The 18,097-nt window shown below is 39.6% G+C and overlaps 1 protein-coding gene and 1 long non-coding RNA gene across 35 annotated transcripts in view; one reads left to right on the top strand and one right to left on the bottom strand.

Moving 5' to 3' along the window:
• LOC146398591 (uncharacterized) overlaps nucleotides 1–8,702 on the top strand; it is a 35,819-nt gene extending 27,117 nt beyond the window's left edge. For all 3 annotated transcript variants that reach the window (XR_014819552.1, XR_014819551.1, XR_014819553.1), the window contains exons 2-3: nucleotides 5,894–5,981; nucleotides 6,425–8,702. This is a non-coding gene — a long non-coding RNA (uncharacterized LOC146398591). The remainder of the gene's footprint in view (nucleotides 1–5,893; nucleotides 5,982–6,424) is intronic.
• The window catches only part of ENOX1 (ecto-NOX disulfide-thiol exchanger 1), a 658,487-nt gene continuing 644,829 nt past the window's right edge, over nucleotides 4,440–18,097 (bottom strand). For 26 of the 32 annotated variants that reach the window (XM_084981818.1, XM_084981828.1, XM_084981815.1 and 23 more), the window contains one exon: nucleotides 4,440–5,420. In XM_084981818.1, the coding sequence (XP_084837944.1) occupies nucleotides 5,289–5,420 (132 nt within the window). In that variant the 3' untranslated portion in view covers nucleotides 4,440–5,288. The remainder of the gene's footprint in view (nucleotides 5,421–18,097) is intronic. The other 6 variants (XR_014819514.1, XR_014819513.1, XR_014819515.1 and 3 more) reach the window with 1 other exon arrangement.

The raw sequence follows: 18,097 nt of genomic DNA, 5'->3' as shown, positions 1-18,097 counted from the left end.
ATGCATTGCTTTCTTATTTAATCATCACAGAGATCCTATGAGGTAGGTATTAATGTTACTGTATCACGAATCTGGGACCAGCATCTGACTGCTAAGTGACAGACTGAATATACATGTGATATGTATTTCGATATAACGTGAGTCGAACTATATGACTGTAGGAGTCTAACATCTCCTTAGTTTCTTGGTTTATGAGGACAATGAGTATTATGGTAAAATAGTTCTTGCATTTTCAGGATAAAACATCTTCTATTGAGGGCAGCAAATAAGCACAGCACCTATTTTTAGAACCCTTTACCAAGAAAAAACGTGCCATATATCGTATTTGTTGCATGGATATTTGTTTAAACAGTCTCATTTTCTATACAGTTACTACCAACATTCTCTACTTTTTCATTTCATTTTTATTACCCTCAATGAAAACAAGAGGTTTATCCAGATGGAAGCCAACTTCTCTACACTTTTAAATGTTGTTTTTGATGTGGTATTCACTAAAAGTATTTAAGTACTTTCATACATAGACAACTGGCTTTTCCTTGCTGCAGTAGATAAAAGATGCTGAAGCCAGCAAGATGAGTCCTCATACAATGGATATTATTCACCCTCAAAAAGGAATAAAATTCTGATACATGCTACATCATGGATAAACCTTGAAGACATTTAGCTAAGTGAAATAAGTGAGACACAGAAGGACAAATACTGTATGGTTGCACATCCATGAGGAGACCTAGAAAAGGCAAATTCAGAGAGACATAAAGCAGAAGAGAGGTTATCAGGGGCTAGAAGGAGGGGGGATAAGGAGTTATTGTTTCATGAGTACATTAAAATTTTTCTTGGGGATGATGAAAAAATTATAAATATAGGGAAGAAACTGTAAATTTATAAAAAAATGTATAAACTGTAAATATAGTGGTTATCTAACACTGGGAGTGTGTTTAATGTCAGTGAATGATACAATTAGAAATAGTTAACATGATAAATACTACATGATGCATATTTGACCACGATAACAAGATTTAAAAATAGAAAATGGGAAGATCTTACAACGGAGGGGCAGGAAGTTCTAGCTTCTGCTCCTGGATCTCCTACCTCAGTGTATCCTGATTCAACAAACTCAGAACATTTCTGTGTGGGCTTTTCTTTCACTGGCTGGATTGAGTTCATTCCGCTGATACGTACTTGAATGTCATGGTATGTCGTGTGAGTCTGAGGGACTCAAGCGACAAGTAAGGGAGGTCTCCCACCTGCGGGACGTGGGAGAGACAGCCACATTCATGAATGATGGAAATGCAGTAGTAGGGCTGCAGTAGACTCATACTGACATAGGAGTGGGAACACAGGAGAGGAGGCTCCTGAGGGGCTCGGGGCTCCGTAGAAGAGTTGATGATTGATCTGAGTTGGAACTTGGAGGAGGAATTGGATCGCTTTTTGTATTTCAAGTGCGTGCAGCACATTGATTGCACACATTTTCAGTCTTGGACCCGTGGATGTGAAATAGTTGCAGCCTTTTCAAGTATTTTGTAATTTTTTCCTTCTGTGTATGAGCAAGCTGGTCCCTGGAGGCATGAAAACATCTCGGCTCATCCTCTGCCCTGCTTTCTAAATATTTGGAAGTGAAAGCACTTGGAGAAATAATTCATTTTTTATTTTTATTTATTTATTTATTTTTGTCTTTTTGCCATTTCTTGGGCCGCTCCTGCGGCATATGGAGGTTCCCAGGCTAGGGGTCCAATTGAAGCTGTAGCCACCGGCCTACGCCAGAGCCACAGCAACACCGGATCCGAGCCGCGTCTGCAAGCTACACCACAGCTCATGGCAACGCTGGATCCTTAACCCACTGAGCAAGGGCAGGGATCGAACCTGCAACCTCATGGTTCCTAGTCGGATTCGTTAACTGCTACGCCACAACGGGAACTCCGGAGAAATAATTCATAGTAAATGAGACATGCTTGGATCCCTCAAAGAGCTTGTGATCTAATAGCGAGATGAGGCAAAGACAGCTGGTGGTAAATGCCTTAAGAAGTAGTGTGGGATGGCCGTGCAGAGGCAGGAGAAAGGCCTTCTGGCGGATGGAGACAAGCTTCATGGATGAGGAGGGTCTTTATGTTTTCCTCTTAAGGCTGCACAGAATTGGGATGCCTAGATGTCAGTAGCGTCTTTTCCTTTGGATAGAAAGAGATGAGCAAAAGCAGAAAGGCAAAAAAGATCAGTCCTATTCAAGGGAGCTGTGGAAAAAGCAAGCCAGAAAGGCCCGTTGGGGCCAGGTTACAAGGCTCTCCCAACTCCCAGTGCTCGCCTTTGTCTCAGCACCCAAGAGCAGTCATCTGTTACTGGGTAGACTTAGGAGAGAAAGGCCAGCATCTTCCCACCTGTACACGTGTACAGGGGATGGTGGAGTAAAGGAGAGAAGCGGTGGCCCAAAGCCCCTGGATGGGCATTGGGCTCAGGGGAGGAGTGGGGTGGATTGAACTAGAAGCAGGACATAGTGAAAAGAAGAACATGCTTTGGAGTCAGTGGGTCCTGGCTTCAAATGCCATATTCGGAATTTTCCAACTGCAAGTTTGACCACATTGTTAGAACTTCTGAGACTCATTCTGCTTGTGCGACAAATGAGGACAAGAATATACTTGGTGTATAGGGTTATCCTGTGGATTAAAGAGGATGGGGTGAGCGATATATGCACTCGGATGGCCCTCAAAGGTAGCAGTGTTAGTTCCTTCCCCAGGCGACTTGTCCCATCTGAATCAGAATGTCTGGGGGATCATTTAGAAGGTTTTCTTTTCCTGCAAAAAGTAAGTTACTCGTATAATCGAAGTTACAAAGTGGTATCTTTCCTCTAATAATATAAGGTCATGCCAACTCCTTGTCCTAATCAGGGCTCTAAGTTAGGTTTACTCTGTGCAGGATATCCTTCTGCTCAAGTGACCACATGCGGCAATGCTTGAAGGTGTGAATGGACACTTGAAAAACATCTACCAGGCTTTCAGTTTGCAAATAGTTTAGATCTTGGTACCCTCCCCGTTGTGTCCCTACCAGACTTTATGCCGTCCTAACTGCCGCTTTACAGAATTCTTTCTTCCTAGTTAGTTTTTGGATGAAGCTCTTAGGTTTTATGTTTACAAGTCTCCTTGCTGACTGCTGTATCCTTTTTATTTTTATTGTTCTAGTTGACCTACAATGTTTCATCGAGTTCTGTTGTACAAGGTGGGTCACTTTGTGGTACGACTGTTGTATCCTTTGCGTCTCCTGCCCTCGAGATGAGTGTGTCAGGGTGATGGTGGTAGGCACACTGACAGATGGTCATGGAAAGGCCCTTGGTATTTCAACATTTAATGTGACATGGATATTTAGTTTGAATCCCATTGCTCTATGGTCAGATCTTCCCTATCACTTGGCTAAGTCACAGAGAAACTTTTGGGAAAATGTCTCTTCCCCTTTGAACTTTGAGATCATTAAGGGAAGGGGTCCAGGAGTTCCTGTCATGGCTCAGCGGAAGTGAATCTGACTAGCGTCCGTGAGAATGCAGGTTCGATCCCTGGCCTTGCTCAGTGGGTTAAGGATCTGGCATTGCTGTGAGCTGTGGTCTAGGTCACAGATGTGGCTCAGGTCTGGCGTGGCTGTGGTTGTGGTTGTGGTTTTGGCGTAGGCCAGCAGCTAGAGCTCTGATTAGACCCCTAGCCTGGGAACCTCCACATGCTGAGGGTGCAGCCCTAAAAAGACACACACAAAAAAAGGGGGGTCTTCTCATTCAGCTCCATATTCATGGTGTTCACACTGGGCCTGAACATAGCATATGTGTAGATATTTATGGGAGGCATGAATAAGAACCTTAATTTATCAGGGCTCAATAAAAAGAGCCTGAGGACAATAATGTCCAATAGGAAATTATGAATGTCTTTTCAGCATTTCAAAGAACATTCACTGTTCAGCTGTCTTCCTAAACAATGTTTCATTTAAAATTAATCAATATCTTGAATACTTGTCTTTTTTGTGATTCTAATATAAGAAAGCAGGAAGGAGATACAATTTAGAGCTCTATTGTACTTGTAATTAAAGAGAGGAAGCCCAGAGTTTCTCTAAATTACTGGTCCAAGAGTGAAATTCTTTACTTCCTTTTCTAATGTATGTTTTCCAGAAAACATACAAATAAATCTAGGAATTAACAGTATTCACTCATTGGCTACTTTGTACCTATACATGAGGACACAAAGACAAAATTTATGTTGATTGCAGTTGATGTCATATCTTGGGTATTTTCAGATATGTATTCTTAGTACTTTCTCTGTGACTTTTATATATTCCTGTTTGGAATGATGTTTTGCTTCTTATTGTCACTCATGCATTTAAAAATGATGGGCAACGAGATGGGATTGAATCATGTGAAAAGTATTTCTTAAGGAAGAATTTAAATATATCAAAGAAGAATTTGCAAAAACCAATGTGGTAGAAGTCATATTTATTGAAAAAAATTAATATCTTTGCTATAAAATTTGTAACAGGAGTATTTACTGAATGTTTATTTTGATGCATAAACTTGAATATTACATACCAAGTACAAGACAGTAGCACTAAGTTTTTCCTTTATTTACATTTTATGAAAATTGTTATGCAGTCCATGTTAAAAGAACTTATGATGGGGAATTGTTACATTAGAAAAATAATATTCTTGATAAAGCATTCTCAAGGAGTCTAATCACATTTTCTGCCCCTTCAATAAGGCAAAAGTCCCTAGAACAGCATATAACTTAATTTACAAAATACAATAACTGTTCAGACACATATTCAAGTTTTCTTTTGGTATGATCTTTTCCTCACTGTAAAATTACTTTTTCTTTCTTTCCTTTTTTTTTTTTTTTTTGGTTTTTTTTTACTAAAACAAAGACTTTCAGGAAAATGTCATTGAATGATTTCAGCTATACATTACATATACAACTCTGTAACCTAGCAACAACCATTGCCACACCATCAACTTTGAATATTTTTCTTGGTGAGCTAGTCTCAAATGTAGCATATTTTACGGTTTTTGCCATCATTACGACTGTGGAATCATTGTTTGGTTTTCATAGCAAACAGATCTGTCACAGTATGAAGCTTTGTTTGTTTTCGGGAACTGGTACACAATTATGTTTCCACTCACAAGAGAATGCCACAGATGTAACCAAAGTCAGGCTCTGATGGCTCCACAAAGGTCCCGCGCTGGACCAGCCCCAAACCTCCTGGGCTCACACTGCACAGCCCTGGCTGGGTTCAGGCAGTTTCATTTCCAGAGATTCTGTTGTGGTTCACACTTAGGTAGTTTTAATTCCTTCAAAAGCACACAACTTCCACCTTTTTTCCAGCGTTGCTCCCACACCTGTGAATTCCTGTTTAAACATGCGTGGCAGCCTCATCAGAAGCATTTCGATTTCATTTGCAGATATCTGTTAGAGAGGAAGAAAAGTTTCTTTTGGAAAAGGAACTCATCTTACAGGAGGCAGGGGGTCGAGGAAGGATGGGCTTTCTCCGTGAGCCAGACATGTAGCTTTCTGCTTGGTGTTAAGTAATGTCCTGATACAAGAAGCACGAGTTAAAGGGCTCAACGGGATTCGCCTCCTCATCCCCTGAGCAGCAGGTGGGAGCCGGACATGAGACAAGTGGGTGGAAAGTTCCAGGTTCATCCTTCGTATGGATGACTGCCTTCCTGGCAGCACCATATCTGAATAGCCCTCCCTTGATCTAAAAGGAGATGGATAAGGAGTTCAAGGCAGCTCAGAACAGATTAGCACCACTTCTGGAAAGCTGCCTTTCCTCTGATACAAAAGGCAGCACTTTTATCCAAATCAGTGAGGGCCAGAGGGCATGTGGGTGGATTTCTTGCCACCCTAACTCCTTTCTCTTCCTTGAACTTTCACAGGGACCAGAAAACAATAAACCTTTAGGAATAGAAATGAATCCCAACACCCACAGTAATAAGAGTCTCAATGTCCATTCATAAAATCCAGGTGGGTTTTTTAAATGCAAGCTTTTCCTTTTCCCAACTGTTATTACATGCATTTTATACCAATAATTCATTTTATCTTGAACAAATCTACTCCACCACAGCCATTGCTCTTGTTTTCTTGTGTTTTCATCCTAATTTATGCATATATATGTGGATCTCATATAGCAAAGTGACTGAGATCCTGGAATTGGCGTCTGACATTACTGTTTAAATTTCGTATCTGCTAATGTTAATGAGCTAAATGACTCTACCAAAATAGTCTCTCTAATCTCAGCAAGTGGGGGATAATAACATTTAGTAAGGATGTCTGAAGACTTACTAGCTTAGCACAGATTTGGGCACACAGTTAGGCCTTATTATCTTTCATGATATAATCACTGTATAAAATTTTATTATCATTTGTTATTTTATTAACACTTTTTATTATCACTTTCCACTTAACAGTTAAGAGGAACCAAATAACGGATACCACAGAAATACAAAATACCCTAATACTCTGAACAATTGTATGCCAACAAATTAGACAACCTAGAAGAAATGCAGAAGTTCCTAGAAACGATACAGCCCACCAAAACTGAATCAAGAAGTAAATAATTTGAACAGAGTGATCACTGGAAGAGAATGGAATCTGTAATTTAAAAACTCCCATCAAACAAAAGTCCAGAACCAGATGGCTTCACTGAGGGAGAACTTACACTGATCGTTCTCAAACTCTTCCAAAAGACTGAAGAGGGAGCACTCCCAAAGTCATTCTGTGAAGCCCACCATCACCTTGATAGCAAAACCAGACAAAGACAGTATCAAAAAAAGATGCTTATAGACCACTATTTTTGATGACTATAGATGTAAAAGTTCTCAACAGAAAACTAGTAAACCAGGTCAGAAGACTAGATGGATGGCAAGGTGAGAAAGACTCATCTTGCTGTGGCTGGCTTTGAAGATGGAGGTAGGAAGCCATGAACCAAGGAACATGGACAGCTTCTAGAAGCTGGAAAAGGACTCCTGTGGATGTTGCTGAAGCATCCTGTATCACCCAGATTCCCAGTAGTTATCCAGTTGGTGCTGAAGGAGGTTTTGTTATGGTGCACGGTTAGACTTATTACCATTGTGCAAGGGTGCTGATGAGCCTGTTGATATGGAACTGGTTTGTACACAATCAATGAGTAATTAAGACTGTGCACATCATGAAGATGGCAAAGTAGAAGGACCTTAGGCTCATCTCCTCCCACAAACATCCCCAAATCACAACCAACTGAACGACCATTGATTAAAAAAGACTGGAATCCAATAAAAAAGATAGATATTCTGCATCCAGAGACATAAAGATGCAGCTCAATAAGCTGGTAGGAAGGGCAAATTCATGATATAATCACGGGGCACCTGGGGTGGGGGGAGTGGTGGGAAACCCACGAACTGGAGAATAACTCTATCACAGAAGTTCTCCCACAGAAGTAAGAGTTCTGAGTCCCATGTCAGGCTCCCTAGCCTGGCGGTCTGGCAACTGAAGGAGGGGCCTCCAAAGCATTTGCTTTTTTTTTTTTTTTCCCCTGGCCGCCCCACAGCATATGGAGTTCCCAAGTCAGGGATCAGATCTGAACCACAGTTGCAACCTGTCGGTCTTTAACCACAATACTGCATTCTTAACCTACTGTGCTTGGACTGGAGACCAAACTTGTGTCTCAGTGCTCCAGAGATGCCACCAATCCCATTGTGACATGGTGGGAACTCCAAAGCATATGCCTTTGAAGGCCAGTGGAGCTTGACTGCAGGAGCTCCACAGGACTGAAGAAATCAGTCTCTTCTCCTGGAGGTTTCTCATGCACTGGCATCCAGGGAAAAAGCAATGACTCTATGGAAGTCTGGGACAAACCTACTTGCTGGTTTTATAGGGTGTCCTGGGGAGGCAGGGGACAGATGTGGCTCACTGTGGTGACAAGGGCCCTGGTGGCAGAGTTACCAGGGGCTATTCATCAGTGTGAGCTCTCCTGGAGGCCACCATTTTGGCACCAAGACCTGGCCCAACCTAGCAGCCTGTAGGCTCTAATACTGGGACACCTAAGGCCAAACAGCCAACAGGGCTGGAACACAGACCTCACCATCATCAGATAGGCTTCTTAAAGACGTCCTGAGCCCACAGCCACCTTCTGACATGCCCCTTGACACATCCTTGCCCACTAGAGGGTCAAGACCCAGTTCCTCCCATCAGTGGCCCAGCACCGGTTCTTCCAACCAGGAAGCCTGCACAGCCGCTAGATGAGCCTCATCCATCAGGGGGCAGACACCAGAAACGAGAGAGAGATGATCCAGAAGCCAGTGGTACCGAGTCCACAAATTCAAATCAGAACCTACCCTGCCCTAGGAACAGCAGGTCACTGGCCCGTGGGTGATGAGAGAGGAGTGTACCTATGGGACATTAGGACATCCTCTACAGAGGACCACTTCTCCAAGGCTGAGAAACAGAACTCATCTTCCATATACATAAAAATACAAATAGAAATTTAGACAAAATGAGATGGTGGAGGACATCTCAAAGACATCACAGACAAAGGAACAAGATAAAACACCACAAGAATAGCTAAGTGACATGGAGATAGGCAATCTACCCAAGAAAGAGATCAGAGTAATGATTGTAACGATGTTCCAAGAACTTGGGAAATGAATGGAGGGAAAAGAATGGATGCACAGAGCGAGAAGTTAGAAGTTTTTAAACAGAGTTAGAAAATATAAAGAAGAGTCAAAAGGAGTTGAAAAAAAAAACTGAAATGAAAAACACAAGAAAGAATAAGAGCAGAATAAATGAGGCAGAAATAGGGACTGGAGAGCTGGAGGACAGAGTAGTGGAAATCCCTGCCATGGAAGAGAATAAAGAAAAAAGAATGAAAAGTAATGAGAACAATTTAAGAGACCTCTGGAACAATATGAAACATACCAACATTCAAATTATAGGTGTCCCAGAAGAAAGAGAGTGAGAAAGGGCCTGAGAAGATATTTGAAGAGATGATAGCTGAAAACTTCATTAATGTGGGAAGGGAAACAGTCACCCAGGTCCATGAAGTGCAAGGAGTCCCATATGGGATTGATCCAAGGAGGAACACACCAAGACACACAGTAATCAAAGTTTCAAAAATAAAGAGAAAATATTAAAAACAATAAATAATATACAAGGGAGTTCCCTATAACATTATCACTTTTCAGGAGAAACTCTACAGGCCAGAAGGGAGGGGCAGGATATATTTAAGTGATGAAACAGAAAAGCCTACAACCAAGAATACTCTATCCAGCAAGGCTCTCATTCCAATTTGATGGAGAAATCAAAAGCTTTATAAACAAGTGAATACTAAGAGTTTCAGCACCACCAAACAGGTTTTATAAGAAATACTAAAGGAATTTCTCTTTGCATAAATCAAAAGGCCACAGCTAGAAACAATAAAATTATAAATGGGAAAGCTCACCAGTAAAGGCAAACATATAGTAAAGGTAGGAAATGATCCACACACAAATATGGTATCAAAACCAGTAGTAATGGAAGTAGGAGAGTACAAATGCAGGATATTGGAAAAGCATTTGAAATTAAGAGATCAGCAACTTAAAACAACCAACCATGTGTGTGCAGTTCCCAGTGTGGCACAATGGGATTGGTGGTGTCTTAGGAGCAATGGGATGTGAGTTTGATCCCTGGCCCGCACCTGTGGCTTAGGTCACAACTATGGCGTGGACCTGATCCCTGGCCTGGGAATTCCATATGCTGAGGAGTGGCCAAAAATGAAACAAAAAAATCCCCAATCATTTGTGTATATTAACTGCCATACTGAAACCTCATGGTAGCTGTAAACCAAAAATCCATAAGACACACACACACAGGAATCCAAACATAAAACTAAAGATGGTCATCAAACCATAAGAGAACAAAGAGGAAAGCAAGGAAAAAGACCTACAAAAACAAATCCAAAACAATGAACCAAAACAGCAATAACATATATATCGATAATGACTAAATGTAATTGGATTAAATGCTCTTGTCTGAATGGATACAAAAACAAGACCCATATATATGCTGTCTACAGGAGACTCATTTCCTATCCAGAGACACATACAGACTGAAAGTAAGGGGACAGAAAAAGGTATTCCATGCAAATGGAAATCAAAAGAAAGCTAGAGTAGGAATGCTTATATCAGACAAAATAGACTTTAAAGACTGTTAAAAGTGACAAAGAAGGATACTACATAATGATCAATCCAAGAAGAACATGTAACAGTTGTAAATATATATGCATCAAACCTAGGAGCAGCTCATTATATAAGTAACACAAATGTTAACAGACATAAAACAGGAAATTGATAGTAACACAGTAATAGTGGGGGGCTTTAACACCCCATTCACATCAGTGGACTGATTATCCAGACAAAAAAATCAATAAGAAAACAGGTCTTAAGTGACACATTAGATGAGATGAACTTAATTGATATTTATAGAATGTTCTATCCAAAATTGGCAGAATACACATTAATGTGCACATGGAAAATTCTCCAGGATAGATCACATGCTGGGACATGAAGCAAGCCTTGATAAAGTTAAGAAAACTGAAATAACACCAAGCATTTCTTCTGACCACAGTGCTATGAGATTAGACATCTACTACTAGTAAAAAAATGCAAAAAAGACAAACACATGGAACCTAAACAGCATGCTACTAAACAATAAGTGGATAATGGAAGAAATCAAAGGAAATCAAATAATACCTAGAGATGAATGAAAATGAAAACATGATGATCCAAACCTATGGAACACAACAAAAGCCATGCTAAGAGAGAATTTTTTAGCAATACAAGGTTACCTCAGGAATCAAGACTCCCAAGTAAACAACCTTACCTTACACTTAAAGCAACTAGAGAAAAGAGAACAAACAGGAGTTCCCGTCGTGGTGCAGTGGTTAGTGAATCTGACTAGGAACCGTGAAGTTGTGGGTTCAATCCCTGGCCTTGCTCAGTGGATTGAGGATCCGGCGTTGTCGTGAGCTGTGGTGCGGGTTGCAGTCGCGGCTCGGATCTGGTATTGCTGTGGCTCTGGCGTAGGCTGGTGGCTACAGCTCCGATTCGACCCCTAGCCTGGGAATCTCCATATGCTGCGGGAGCGGCCCTAGAAAAGGCAAAAAGACGGAAAAAAAAAACGACAAACAAAATCCTCTACGTTTTGCAGAAGGAAACAAATCAGAAAGGTCAGAGCAGAAACAAATGAAAGAGACTAAGAAAATGTCAGAAAAGATCAATGAAACTGAAAGATGATTATTTGAAAAGATAAACAAAATTGATAAAACCTTTAGTTAGACTCAAGAAAAAAAGGGAGACGTCTCATATCCATAAAATTTGAGATGAAAAAGAAGTTATAAGCAACAGCATAAAAATGCAAAGGCCCATAAGAGACTATCACAAGCAACTATATGCCATTCAAATGGACAATCTAGAAGAAATGGACAAATTTTTAGAAAGGTATAGCCTCCCAAAACTGAACCAGGTAGAAATAGAAAATATGAACAGACTGGTAACAAGTACCGAAATTTAATCTGATTAAAAAAACTCCAAACAACAAAAGTCCAGGGCCAGATGGCTTCACAGGTAAATTCTACCAAACATTTAGAGAAGAGTTAACACCCATCCTTCGGAAACTATTCCCCCCAAATCAGAGGAAGGAACAGTTATTCTATAAGGCCACTATCACCCTGATACCAAAACCAAAGATGCTGGGAAAAAAAAAAAAAAAAGAAAAGAAAATGACAGGCCACTATCACTGTTTAACATAGATGCAAAAGAGCCTCAACAAAATACTAGTAAATCAAACCTAACAATATGTTAAAAGGATCATACAGCATGATCAAGTGGAATTCATGCCAGGGATGCAAAGATTTTTTTCAATATCTGCAAATCAACTAATGCGATATACCATATTAGCAAACTAAAGAATAAAAACCATATTATCATCTCAATAGATATAGAAAAAGCTTTTGGTAAGATTCAACATCTGTTTATAATAAAAACTCCAGAAAGTGTGCATACAGATAACATACATCGACATAATAAAGGCCATCTAGGAGATAGCCATGCTTAACAACATACTCAATGGTGAACAGCTGAAAGCATTTCCTCTAAGATTAGGAACAAGACAAGGATACCCACTCTTGCCATTTTTATTCAACATAGTTTTGAAATTCCTAGACACACAATCAGAGAAGAAAAAAGAATCCAAGGTGGGAAAGGAGAAGTCAAATTGTCACTGTTGGCAGATGACATGATAGTATACATAGAAAAACCCTAAAGCTGCTACCAGAAAACTACATCATTGAATTTTGAAAGTTGTAGGATACAAAATTAATATATAGAAATACGTTGCATTTCCATACATGAACAATCAAAGATCAGAAAGAGAAATTAAGGAAACAATACCACTTACCATTGCATCAAAAAGGATAAAATACCCAGGAATAAACCTAGCTAAGGAGTACTATGAAACTATAAGATTTTGATGAAAGAATTGAAGAGGACACAAATAGAAACTGTTCTTGGATTGGAAGAATCAATACTGTCAAAATGACTATACTATCAAAGGCAATCTGTAGATTCAGGGCAGTCCCTATCCCATCAGCAATGGAGTTTTTCACAAAATAGAATGAAAAAAATTTAAGATTTGTGTGGAAACACAAAAGACCCTAAATAGCCAGATCAATCTTGAGAAAGCAAAATGGAGCCTGAGGAGTCAGGCTCCCTGGCTTCAGATTATATTACAAAGCTACAATAATCAAAACAGTATGGTACTGGTGCAAAAACAAATATAGATCAATGGAATAAGATAGAAAGCCTGGAAATATGCACCTATGGTCAATTAATCTATGACAAAGGACGCAAGGATGTACAATGGAGAAAAGACTGTCTCTTTAATAAGTGGTGCTGGGAAAACTGGATAGCTACATGTCAAATAATGAAATTAGAACATTCTCTAACACCCCATACAAAAATAAAATGGATTAGAGGCCTAAATGTAAGACCAGATACTATAAAACCAGAAGAAAACATAGGCAGGACACTCTATAACAGAAACTGCAGCAGTATCTTTTTGGATCTGTCTCTTAGAGCAATAGAGATAAAAATGGGACCTAATTAAACTTAAAAGCTTTTGTACAGCAAAGGAAACCACCAACAGGATGAAAAGTCAGCCCACAGAGTGGGAGAAAATGTTTGCTAATGATGTGATCAACAAGGGATTAATCTCGAAACACAGGCAAATAGCTCATCCAGCTCAATATCAACAAACCCAAACAACCCAAAAAGCTGGCAGAAGATCTAAATAGATATTTGTTTGAAGAAGACATACAGATGGGCAACAGGCACATGAAAGGATGCTCAGGATCATTAATTATTAGAGAAATGAAAATCAAAACTACAATGAGCTATCACCTCACAATGGTCAATCAGAATGGCCATCACCAAAAAAGTCTACAAGTTGTAAATGCGAGAAAGGGTGTGGAGAAAAAGGAACCCTACTAGTCTGTTGGTGGGAATTGGTGCAGCTACTATAGAGAACACTATGGCGGTTCCTTAAAAAAAAAAAACAAAACTGAAAATAGAGCTACCATATGATCCTGCAATCACCAATAACTCCTGGACATATATCCAGAGACTTTCATAATTTGAAAGATACATGCACTGTAATATTCACAGCAGAAGTCTTTACAACAGCCAAGACATAGAAACAACCTAAATGTTTACCTACAGATGAATGGATAAAGAAGATTAATTACAATCAAGTTGGGTTCATTATAGCATCACAAGAGTTAGGTATATTTATACAACAGAATATTACTCAGCCATAAGAAAAATGGAGCAATATCATTTGTAGTAACATGGATGGATCCAGAGATTATCATACTAAGTGATGTTAGCCAGAGAAAGAAAGACAAATATCATTAGATATTGCTTATATGTGGAATCTAAAAAAAAAAAAAAAAAAAAGATATAGATGAATGTATATACAAAACAGAAACAGACTCACAGACCCAGAGAACAAACATACCAAGGAGTTAAAGGCAGGGGTGGGGGTGGGGGAAGTATAAATTAGGAGGTTGGAATATCATATTCAGACTACTATATATGATGGATAATCAACAGGTACCTATTGTATAGCACAGGGAACTAGTTTCAGTATTTTTTTTTTTTTTTGTCTTTTCTAGGGCCACCCTCATGGCATATGGAGGTTCCCAGGCTAGGGGTCTAATCAGAGCTGTAGCCACTGGCCTACGCCAGAGCCACAGCAACATGGGATCCAAGCTGTGTCTTCGACGTACACCACAGTTCACGGCAACCAGACAGATCCTTAACCCACTGAGCAAGGCCAGGGATCGAACCTGCAACCTCATAGTTCCTAGTCGGATTCGTTAACCACTGAGCCATGACAGGAACTCCAAGTTTCAGTATTTTGTAATAACCTCTAAGGGGAAAGAATCTGAAAAAAAAAAAAAAAAAAAAAACCATGTATGTATAACTGAATCACTTTGCTCTCTACCTGAAACTAACACAACATTGTAAGTCAAATATACTTCGGTTAAAAAAAAAACAACTAACCACAATAACTAAAAATTAGCAAACTGAATCCAACAACATAAAAAAAAAAAAAATACACCCAAACCAAGCTGCATTCATTACAGGGTTACAAGGATGGTTCAACAAATGCAAATCAATCAGTGTGATACACCCTATCAGCAAAAGAAAAGATAAAACCCACATGATCATTTCAACAGATGCAGAGAAAGCATTTGATAAAATTTAACATCCATTGATGATAAAAAAAATAAAACTCTTACCTATGTGGGTATAGAGGGAACATGTCTCAATAAATAAAAGCTAATTATGACAAACCTATAGCCAGCATAGTAGTCCATGGTGAAAAGCTGAAAGCCTTCCTGCTCAAACCTGGAACAAGGCAAGGATGCCTTTGTTCAGCACTTCTATTTGACGTAGCTTTGGAAGGCCTAGCCAGAGCAGTCAGACCAGAAAGAGAAACAAATGGTATCCCAATAAGAAGAGAAGAGGTTAAACTGTCATTATGCTCAGATGACATGATACTATATATAGGAAACCCTAGAGACTCCACACAAAAACTACTAGAATTGATAAATTCAACAAGGTAGCAGAATACAAGATTAACATACAACAATCTGTTGCATTTCTTTATGCTAACAATCAAATACCAGAAAGGGAATGTAAAACAATAAAACAAAACTGATGCCTTTTAAAATTGCACCCCAAAATAAAGTACTTAGGAATAAACCTGTTCAAGGAGGTGAAGGATTTATATGCTGAAAGCTAAAAGACATTGATAAAGGAAAGTGAAGATGATTCAAAGAAATAGAAAGATATCCCATGCTCTTGGACTGCAAGAAATAATACTGTTGAAATAATCATGCTTCCCAAAGCAGTCTACATATTTAATGCAATTCCTATACAATTACCCATGCATTTTTCACAGAAGTAGAACCAAGAGTCCCCAAATTTATATGGAACCATAAAAGGCTATTAATTTCCAAAGCAATCCTGAGGAAAAAGAACAAAGCTGAAGGCATAACTCTCCCAGACTTCAGACGATAGTATAAAGCTGCATTAATCAAAACAGAGTGGTACTGGCACAAAGGAAGACTTACGGATCAATGGAACAGAATACAGAGCCCAAAAATAAACCCACATACCTCTGGTCAATTAATCTTCAACAAAAGGAGGCAAGAATATATAATGGAGAAAAGACAGTCTCTTTAGCAAGTGGTGTTTGGGAAAGCTGGACAGCCATATGTTAAGTCAATGAAGTTAGAATACACCCTCACGCCATACACAAAAATAAAATGAAAATGGATTAAAGACAAATATAAGACATGACATCATAAAACTCCTAAAGAGAACATAAGCAACATTCTCTGACATAAATAAACTGTACAATTTTTTTTTTAGGTCAGCTTCCCAAGCAATAGAAATAAAAGCAAAAATAAACAAATGGGACCTAATCAAACTGATAAGCCTTTGCACAGCAAAGGAAATCATGAACAAAATGAAAAGTCAACCTGTGGACTGGGGGAACAACAGAGCTACCATATGGTCATGCAATTCCACTCCTGGGCATTTATCCAGCGAAAACCATAATTTGAAATGATACATGCACAGCAGTATTCACAGCAGCACTATTTACAACAGCCAAGACATGGAAGAAACCTAAATGGCTACAGAGATGAATGGATAAAGAAGATGTGGTACATACACTCACAAAGGAATATTACCTAGCCGTAAATAAGAATGAAGCAATGTCATTTGCAGTGACATGGATAGGCCTAGAGATTATCATGCTAAGTGAAGTAAATCAGACAAAGGAAGACAAATAGCATAGGATATCACTTATACGTAGAATATAAATTATGACACAAATGAACCTACATATGAAAGAGAAACAGACTCACAGATACAGAAAACAACTCATGGTTACCAAAGGGGAAAGACGTTGGGGAGGGATAAATTTGGAGTTTGGAATTAGTATATATAAACTGTGATATATACATGATTTTATATATATATCTATCACAGCTTATATATACACATGCATATATCACATGTGTGTATATATATATATTTATATATATAAAATCATGTATATATCACAGTTTATATATATATGAGATAAATGGCAAGGTCCAACCGTTTAGGACAGGGAACTGTATTCAGTATCGTATGATATAATGGAGAAGAATATGAAAAAGAATACATATATAACTGAATTACTTTGCTATGTAGCAGAAACTAACACAACATTGTAAATTATAATAAAAAAATTGAGAGACCAAATAGACCAGGAAGTCAAATCAACTGTTCATTTAAGAATCATATAGAAGAGATTTTACATGATAAATAGTCCATATTCCCATAATACAAAACTTCTGTTAAATGAAGGTAGTCCTGAAAATTGAAATCAACTGTATTCTAAAACAAAATATTTTTTTTGTCTTTTGTGGGCTGCACCCGCAGTATAAGGAAGTTCCCAGGCTAGGGGTTGAGTTGGAGCTGCAGCTGCCAGCGTGTGCCACAGCCACAGCAATGCAGGATCCGAGCCTTGTCTGTGACCTACACCACAGCTCACGGCAACGCTGGGTCCTTAACCCAATGAGTGAGGCCAGGGATTGAACCCCCGTCCTCATGGATACCAGCTGGGTTCATTATTGCAGAGCCACCACGGGAACTCCCTGTGTTCTAAATTTTTTTTTTTTTTTTTTTTGTCTTTTTGCCATTTCTTGGGCTGCTCCCACAGCATATGGAGGTTCCCAGGCTAGGGGGTCTAATTGGAGCTGTAGCCACCGGCCTACACCAGAGCCACAGAACCGTGGGATCTGAGCCGTGTCTGCAACCCACACCACAGCTCACAGCAACGCCGGATCCTTAAGCCACTGAGCAAGGCCAGGGATCGAACCTGCAACCTCATGGTTCCTAGTTGGATTGTTAACCACTGCACCATGACGGGAACTCCCTGTTCTAAAATTTCTATGGGAATTATTTTGAAATCTGAATGTATTTTTCCATAAAACCATGGTAATAGGATTATTAGATTCTTAAGTCAACCCACAAAAGCTTCATGATGAATTTGAAAATGTACATTTCCTTTCAACGAGTCGGGTACAAAGTACATTCACCAGCATCTTGAGTTCGTTCTCACACCACCACTGGAAGCTACGTGGGGCACCTGTTGTGATCTCACTCCCTGTTATAGCTGAGAAGACGGAGGGGGCTGCACAGGGTCAAGTGCTGTATCTCAGACAGGACTGGGGAAGAGTTCAGGGCATGTGTGCTGGGACCTGGCACGGCTTTGGGCTCTGTGTACCCCCATCACTTCAACAGCTGCGGGCAAAGAACCAGGGGTGGAATGCGCGCTCTCTGAGTATCAATCACCAGGGGCATCTGTTGGAAGAAGAGAGCCCCAGCCTCTTCTCTGGAGATGCTAATTCAGGCCAGATTATTGTAAATAATCACCCCAGGTCAGGCACATTGGGATTCAGAATGAGGACTTAAGCCTAAATGTTATTGTTATTAATATTATTATTA

This window comes from Sus scrofa, chromosome 11, assembly GCF_054392235.1.
Source record: "Sus scrofa isolate SSC_HxYL_T2T_F1_AM1 chromosome 11, Sscrofa_HxYL_maternal_Yorkshire_Landrace_v2.0, whole genome shotgun sequence".
Lineage (NCBI taxonomy): Eukaryota > Metazoa > Chordata > Mammalia > Artiodactyla > Suidae > Sus > Sus scrofa.
This window is presented reverse-complemented; position numbering and strand designations above follow the sequence as displayed.